The following is a 9,098-nucleotide window of genomic DNA, read 5'->3' as shown; positions in this document are numbered from 1 at the left end:
TTGACCCCCAATTTTCGTGACGTCAGAGCTGTTCCGGTAAGTGCGAGCACCCCTGCAACTTCGAAATCCAAACAGAGTGATCGACAAGAAGAAGAAGAAGAAGAAATCCAAACATAAGTTGATCAAAGATGAGTGGGTAATATTCGGCAAAATACGTCAGAAAAACATCAGATAATCTTAGATGAATGTTGAACTGATGTTATCTTGCACAGATATTTCCTGGACATAAGTGTCAACCTCGAAAAAAAATGGGAAAAAACCCACAAAATTAACAAGGGAAGTCACTTTACGCTTCTTCAGTGAAGGATTTCATGGGATTAGCTCCCTTAGCTAACAAATTGTCACGGTCAACTGATTCAAAGAAATGTGTGAGGGCACCCTCCGAGATTCAAATCATTAAGCGCAGTACTCCAAGATCAAGCTGTTTGCTGCTGTTCTTTTAGACTTACTTAAGTTTGCTTGATCCATACACAAGGAAAAGAAACCCTGCGGATATGATAGTAATAATGCTGATGAATAGTAATAATTTATATAATAGTAGACCTATGGTGCCCAAGAATGATCCCCTTATAAAATATTTCAGAATATATCTATGCTGTTTCTCATAAAGCAAAAGATAGAGAGGAAGAATAGACGAGTTCCTGTCGTGTTTTTGTGTGTGTGTGTGTGTGTGTTGAGAAAGAGTTGCTTCCCCTCACATTTGGGGTTCCACTGTGCAAGATGTTTGTTTTCTCGTTGATAAAAATACTCACAGACCATGTCCACTGTGAGAGAAACAAACTATAAGTTCAAAGCGCACACACACACACACACACAATCATGCAAATGAACCAATGACTACTTGTAAAAGTATGGCAACCAGACTCCATATCAAACATTCTGGAGCGAACACAAAAAGAAAAAAATCCAGAGATGAGAAATATCTTGTCAACACTTTACACTGTTTATTTTCTCATTCATACAAACATCCAGAGGCACAAAACAAAGTGAAGAAACTTCATCAATCATGCATTTACAATATTGCGTCATTTACATTGATGCAGTATAGTTATCAACAAGTTGTATCTGAAAAACTGGAAACATCAAACTGGAATACATTATTACTCCATGACACATAAAAAGTTTACCAAAATATTTACAAGCTAGTAAAGATCATTTTTTTCACATACAGAATCTTTTTTTTTAATAATGCGGGTGGGGGAGAGTGGTGGGGGAGAGTGGTGGGGAGCCAGGCCGGCAGAGAAGGGCTGAAGTTTGGATGAAATATGTAACATAACCAACACAAATATGTACAAAGACTTTTCCATGATTTTGGGCATGACCTTTACTTCACAAAGATCACATGGACTGTTTTCTTATCACTGCAAGTTTATTTTTCTTATTAAGGCACTCCAAAAAAGCATTATATATTTTACTATATAGTTTCATACTCCAAAGATGACAGAAAATAGGCTACGTCTTAAAAAAAAACCTGGCAATATACACTCTTTATTTATTTCATTTATGTTGTCATCTCTCTTCCCGTTACTGCCTACTGAAAGAACAATAAAGGTGTGAAGATGACCCTGTCATGCAAAACAGTATAGCTTATGTCATTCCCAACTGTTCTGAAGTGCACTGGAAAACTGGCTAAAGCTTACACAGGTGAGTATTCTGACATACACAAGGTTAAAGGCACAGTAAGCCTCCCGTAAACCATCACGGATACTGTTAGGCTTTTACACACAGTACAAACACCCTTTCATTTAAACACTCACCGCTTGAGAACATCCTAGGTGCCCTCCGTAAAGAGTGAGCAATTTTCAACAAATTTATTTTTGCGTGGTTTATCTTACCCCTGAGCCATTGTGTGATCCAGTTTCCCTTTTTCACAATGTTGTCGTCAGTTTGTAATTCGCTGAGCTTATCTGCAATAGCACGTTATTATGTACCTCTGACTATGCACGAAACAAACGGCTGTGGTTCACAAGAACTCTAGCGATGGCTTTGGACTGTTCAGAGGAACTGGCAATAGGCATAAACCGTCGTCTGCTATGAGAACCACGACCTTGCGTGACCCTGCTTCCGGGCTTTTCTTTTTTCAAACTTTCAAAACTTCGAATTGTACTGATCTTGTCTTGATGAAAAAAGAATTCTTTTATGATTTAAGAATGTTTGTGTAACAAGCTGTCAATTTATTATTTAGATTTTAAAAGTTAGGTCTAGCGCCAAAACGCACCACGGTCCGATTGTGTGAGGAGACAACCGCAAAATTAATTCTTTGAAAATTGCTCGCTCTTTACGTAGGGCACCTAGTAGGATGTTCCCGTTCGGTGAGCGTTCAAATGGAAGGGTGTTTGTACTGTGTGTAAGTAAAAGCCTGACAGTATCTGTGATGGTTTACGGGAGGCTTACTGTGCCTTTAAGGATAGATGTGACACAGTAACAAATGGTTCTTATCAGGCAACTTCATGCGATGATCAGGAATACTGTCACCTATTTTTACTGACACTGTTACATGATTTCTGTTTCAGATCAAGCATAACAACTGAAGGGCAGAGGTTTATGGACTTCACACTTCATCAAATGGGAAAAGGGGCCCCTATATTAAAACATAAAAATACAGGGGATTGTAATCGCATGTATTCAATTTGTGTAAATCTCATGTGTTGCCAAAAATGCTCCAAATTCTGTTCAACATTAAGTTTTGTTTTAGACTCCAAGAGCAGAAGTTTTTTGTTTGTTTTTTTGACATCACAGAGATAGCTCTCCATAAGAAACACTTTAGCATGAAATGGACAGCCGAACATTCACAAATTATACAAACATTATATTTCTTAAAATCAAAAACAGCTACACGTATTCTTTGATTGTAAACACATGCTCACTCTGACAAAGCTACTACCAATACCGTACTTTTGGGACTATAAGGCGCACATTTTTGTTCTCAACTTTGACCCATGCGCCCTATTGACAGGTATCACCTATTTTTTTTACTAAAGAATAGTACACAATTCAGTACTGAACCTGTCTGTTAACTGGAAAAGTACAAGCGAGTACACGTCAGATATCTACACACACAAAATTGCCGTTCTTTTCTCTCCATTATTTTCAGGACATTTTCCCATTTTCAGAACAATGTACACATGCTAAGTTCACCATAACTCAAGCATAAATCACTGAAAGGGGTATGCATCAGTATGTACAAAGTGAATTTTCACAAGGCGTTTTACAGGCCACTACTTCAATGTCCAAATTGTATCTTTTCTCAGTCCTACAGCTATTGTTAGAAAGCTGTTTTCAAATATCCTAAGAATAGGACCAACAATATAAATAATCTCTTTACTTTATTCACTGGAACACAGTAGTTAACTACTATGTATACAGCTACATTTTATATATATATAGAACACCCAACTTTCCCTAAAAATAATTTAAGCCAGTTGAAATCCCTGTTTGTATTTTCTATACATTTTGTTCCTGGCATGTTTTTTCATCAAATGGTTATGGATGCAGTGTCAGAGGGAACTTTAATCAGAGCACCGTATGACAGAGAACACTTATCTGTAATGCTAGGGTGTTTTTAATTTTCTTTCCTTTCAGTGTCAGTTTGGGGACTATTACATCTTACACACACAGAGTAAAATAAATGTCGACTTCCATTCTCAAAATAATGCAACTATTAGACCACTTAAATCACAGGAACTTGTCAGCACCTGCTCATAAATTATTTCAAAAGCAAAGCAATTTCCAAAGCAGAAAACAGAACTGCTGATATTTAAAAAAAAATAACCGGTACCTAAGACACCACTAACGAAAAATATTCACTGAATACTTACACATGATAAACATTAAAAACAAATTAAATCACATCTAATAAAACAAGCTGTGACAAATGACAACCAATTTTGCAAAGATTTAAGGTTTCATACTTGAGCCCACTTTGTTCAGTTGTTGATCCAAGTTAAATCTACCTTTAAATCACACATGTGCAGATCATGAGTGAACATTCATTGATCATATCACACTGTGATGCACACTTGCACTCTGGTGTGTGGTGGCAGTGAAATATAAAAAGGTATTACCTACATTGAAATATTCTAATATCTCTGGAGCTGCCCATTGGCCGAGTGATTATTATCTATATATATATATAATTATTTTACTGGTCAGAAACATGACACCAACAGTCATTGCGTAGTGCAGAACAGTCATCATATGGATTGTTGGAAATGTTGCTTTACAGTCTATCAGTGATGGCGCTAGTATTTTTTCAAACCGGTACGCAAACTTTTATGATGCAAACAGTCCAGAAAAAAACGATAGGCTGGTCATTGGAACCAGTAAGAGTCCAACTCTGAGTACTGGTTTTGTTGTTTTACCAGCGAAAAAAACGATAGTTCTAAAATTCAACCGGTAGGTCATACCGGCAGCCAATTTTGTTCCGGTATTTTCTCATTTCAACCGGTAAAATACCGGTAATTACCGGTTAACGCCAATACTGGTCTATCCGCAGTGATCATACAAAACTCTTACCTACCCCTCTTCAGTATAAATGAAAAAATCATGTAGTTATGAATCCTCATTATAACATTGCACCTGCAGTAAACTGTCCCAGTGACATCAAACCAATCATTTGTAATCATGTGAATTAATAGCATTCCCCTTTGGCTTGTCTTTGGATCAAACTGGACATACTACCTAAAGAGGATCAGTCAAACTATTTTGAAAATGTGGCTGCTCTTATGAGAGCATAAGCCTAAGGCATACATCGGTTCCTGAAGTGATCTCATGCTGCTTATTTGGATGATAAACAAAGCAAGCTCTGAGTTCAGACATGTGTTTACCAGTGAAACCACTGCAAATAGTCAACCAAAAAAGCTGCATTATTGAAGATTACCTTGCAGGCATGCATTTCTCAACTTCCTTGCAAATTCAAATCAAACACAGGTAGTGGAGCATCCAAAGCTTAGCTATGAGTGAGAGCTATGTGTCCAATACAAACAAAACAAAAAACAATAAAAGGCAGAACGTACCAAACAACTCATAGCCTCAAGAATTTCTTTCTTTCTTTATTTGGTGTTTAACGTCGTTTTCAACCATTCAAGGTTATATCGCAACGGGGGAAGGGGGGAGATGGGATAGGGGAAAGGGGGGAGATGGGATAGAGCCACTTGTTAATGGTTTCTTGTTCACAAAAGCACTAATCAAACAAGAGGCGAAGCCATCAAGGCTCACGTAAGAAATCGACAAACAGTAACACAAACTCAATCACTCCGTCACACACACACACACACACACACACACACACACACACACACACACACACAGAAAGAGCATAGGTGAAACTGTGCAAGAAAGCGAGACACTAGATCTAGATCTGTCTGTCTGCATGTAGCCTACTTACAGGGACACGACTGCCAACAGAGTCTCGGCCCGCTCAAAATAATAATGACCGAGACTTTCAGTACTTCCTTCGCGTGACGTCTAACCCTCTTACGTCATAATGTGACGTCAATGTAATGTGACGTCTTCAAATGTTAGAGTTTCTACCACAGACATACACACGCACAAACACACGCACACACACACGCACGCACAGACAGACAAAGTTACGATCGCATAGGCTACACTTACGTGAGCCAAAAATTGCTCCAGGGGCTTGCAACGTAGTACAATATATGACCTTACTGGGAGAATGCAAGTTTCCAGTACAAAGGACGTAACATTTCTTACATACTGCTTGACTAAAACCTTTACAAACATTGACTATCTTCTATACAAGAAACACTTAACAAGGGTAAAAGGAGAAACAGAACCTGTTAGTCGCCTCTTACGACATGCTGGTTAGCATCGGGTAAATTCTTTCTCGTCCCAACCAATATGGGACTCCCCCTAACCCGCGGGGGGTATAGCCTCAAGAAGGATGATCACAGCAAGCCATAAACCCACCCAGTTGTCATGAACACACTAATCAAAGCCAGGAATGGTACCGAGTTGAAAGAGGTTTTCCTTCAACCTTTCTTATTTTTTACTCTTAAATAATATTTTCTGGCCTTCTTTTGAAGCAATTATACATGATCCAAGTTTTAGGATTTGTTATTTTCACTGATTTCCGCAAAATCGCGGACCCAGTTAGAAAAAGACAGGCGTTAAATGTCCTTCATGAGTGGAGGAAACTCCCCAGAGGTAAGACAAAGACACAAACAATTTATTATCTCCAGTGTGTCGCTCCTCATGAAGTGCAACTTTCCCAACAACAGATTTTAGGGATTGCGTGCCGACATAAAAACTGCAGATGTATGGGTACTCGTTCCCTATTAATCTCCTATTCCATTATGATTATGAACAAGCGTCTGTGGCTCCCTCCTGTCACACAGTCTTAGTTTACTTGCTCACATACTGTTACATGCAGTTGCATTACGGCAAAGGAAACCAATCTTCTCGATCTCATCAAAACTGTTTAGCCAAGGCTAACCAGCACTCATTTAAACTATGCAAACCTGTTTGGTTGGGTAAATAGGATGGGAAGAGTAGTTAAAGGAACAAACCATCTTTTCTAATATCTTTTTTAAATAACATTTCCTGTTATTGAAATGCATAAGATTTAGTGATTTTTTAGCACCACCTAGAAAACTGATATATGTCCTTTCCATTTTAACATGAACTTTTTGCAAAGAAAATCTAGTGTTTTCTATCAAATTTGCTGAAAAATGCTATATGATAACCAACTAAACATCTCCATCAATTCTGTAAAATGTTTGGAAATTAACAACAAGCCAGTGTTTAATCATCAATGACTATCAACATCAGTCGTGCTTCAATCCCCTGAATACATTTCTTTAAATACCAATAATCCAAAGATTACTGCAGCTATTCAAAGAAAGCTGTTTCAACAGAACTATGTCAACATGTACAGTATGAGAAGACTTGGACGTTGTACACATTAAGAGCAAACTTCAGAAGACATGCACGCTTATCATGAATTGCACATGACTTTAGTCACTGTGTGTTCAACATACCGAGTCCAACAGACTCCAAACACCAGGTTCCAAAGAAACTTTACAACGTCAAACTTTGGGCACACAGTGTTTACATTACTTAACTAAAATGCTTTTGACAATAAACTCTGCTAAAAATGGTTTAACTCATTGTCTCCCAGGTATGGATATATCCGTACCCACTCATAAGGCTCTATCTGACCAGGTACGGATATATCCGCTCAGACGGTTAGCTTCAGTCGCTTACTGTAACGTCGATCTAACGACTGCATTCCAGCGTGTTGATACACAGTTACTACACAGTAACTACAATTCTGAGTGACCTGCTGCAGCACAGCTGGTCTAAGCCAAAAAAAAACTTCGTCAACATAGGTGGGGTAGAAAGTGTTAAACAAAACAAAAAAGTTTAAAGTGCATCGGAGATCATACCCTTGCTGAGCAACTCAACCTAGGAGAACTCCTGACTGAATTGATGAGTGTGTTCTTCAAGTTCTGTTACAAAAACTAAAACAAACAAAAAAGACAATGCCTTTCCCTCCAAGAAAAGCGACATGCACAGATGCAAATTTTAAGTTGCTTTAAAAATGCTACTTTCTATATGAAGCCTAAATATTTCAAGTGAGGGCTGAATATTTCAACCATATGGGATCTTCTTTCACTGCCCCTCCCATAACTTTCGCATGGTTTTTGTGCATTAATGTTTCCTCTTACCACTCCATACCACCAACGTTTGAATCAACCTTCTAAACCTTGAAGATAACGATAGCATGCACACTAGCTTGGCAGCTTTTCGCCGCATGTTTACAGCCACACTATCAGTTCAGCCATCATTCAGATGTTTTGTGTATATGCTTAGCTACAGCATGAAGGGAAATGATGCTGATGTGAGCACTGCCTCTGGTAGTCCTAAGAGAGGGTTTTCATCATGCCACTTCCCTGGAGTCCCGGAGATTTTCCAGCATGGCAAACGCGCGTTGCACAACTTCTGGACGGACGAGGCTGAAGTCGAAGAGGTTGACCAGGTGGATGAGGAAGTTGCGAGACAGGTTCTTCTCCAGGATCTCCACGCCGTGCTCCTCCACAAACTTGAAACAGGCCTTGGGTATCTGGCAGTCCGCAATGTAGCTGAAACCCAAGAAACTGCATTCATACGCTTTACTTTACTTTCTGTCTTTGCCATTACTTTCTACTTTCATCCCCAGAACCTGGCAATTTCCCCTTTCTGTCAATCCCACACTTATTTACTCACTCCAACAACCTGCTGAATCAAACACGGAAAAAAAATTAAATAAAAATAAAATATTCCCCACCCCCATGTGCGCATTATTTTCCTCACTATTTTTTTTCCAATTGTTATTATACTTACTCTTGCTTCATGATATGTAGGTTCCACATTTTCATCAGCTCTTTTTCGCCTTCATTGACGTCTGTGAATTCATCTATCATCTGGAGGACAAACAGAAAAACAAATGTATCGATTGGACATTGGATTTCCCTTCTTTGAGCCATGTGACGTCAGAGGCCTACAAAACTTCATATTTGGGCATTTTAGGTTGACCGAAACTTCAAAGGAACTACAAAACACATGCCATGTGTTTGATTGCATGTGTGTGTGTGCTCGTTCAATCGTCAAAACAACAACAAAGTCAGCTGTACATGACGTGTGTTTTGTAGTTCCTTTGAAGTTTCGGTCAACCTGAAACGCCCACATATGAAGCTTATGTGTTTGATTGCATGTGTGTGTGCTCGTTCAATCGTCAAAACAACAACAAAGTCAGTACCTGAAAGGAATTCGATCGATACATAAATGTTATTTGCGTTTTTGACCAAAATATGACATTTTACACAGATCTCGACAGTCATTGTTCACCTCAATCGCTATCGCGGTCTCGGAGAACAATGACTGTCTCGATCTGTGTAAAATGTCATATTTTGGTCAAAAACGCAAATAACGTATATTAATTTCAAGTGACTTACACAATACAAGCATGCTTTGCTGATGTTATGCTCCTTGATATAAAATAGTATGTGAACCTGTATTTCATAGAAGAGCATTATTTCGCTCCCTTGGTATCTGTTGTTGCCTTCAGGAAAACAAATCTTTCTCTTTATGTATCA

At 38.6% G+C, this 9,098-nt stretch overlaps 1 protein-coding gene across 2 annotated transcripts in view; it reads right to left on the bottom strand.

The window, feature by feature from the left end:
- Positions 1-920: 920 nt before the first annotated feature.
- LOC138959224 (polycomb protein suz12-like) overlaps positions 921-9,098 on the bottom strand; it is a 40,940-nt gene continuing 32,762 nt past the window's right edge. The window contains exons 14-15 of one of the 2 annotated variants that reach the window (XM_070330617.1): positions 8,347-8,426; positions 921-8,120 (exon numbers count right to left, since the gene is read on the bottom strand). In XM_070330617.1, coding sequence (XP_070186718.1) covers positions 7,904-8,120; positions 8,347-8,426 — 297 coding nt within the window. In that variant the 3' untranslated portion in view covers positions 921-7,903. The remainder of the gene's footprint in view (positions 8,121-8,346; positions 8,427-9,098) is intronic. The other variant, XM_070330619.1, reaches the window with a different exon arrangement.

Source organism: Littorina saxatilis, linkage group LG2, assembly GCF_037325665.1.
Source record: "Littorina saxatilis isolate snail1 linkage group LG2, US_GU_Lsax_2.0, whole genome shotgun sequence".
Lineage (NCBI taxonomy): Eukaryota > Metazoa > Mollusca > Gastropoda > Littorinimorpha > Littorinidae > Littorina > Littorina saxatilis.
Note: the sequence above shows the minus strand (reverse complement) of the source record. Positions and strands in the feature narration are given on the sequence as shown.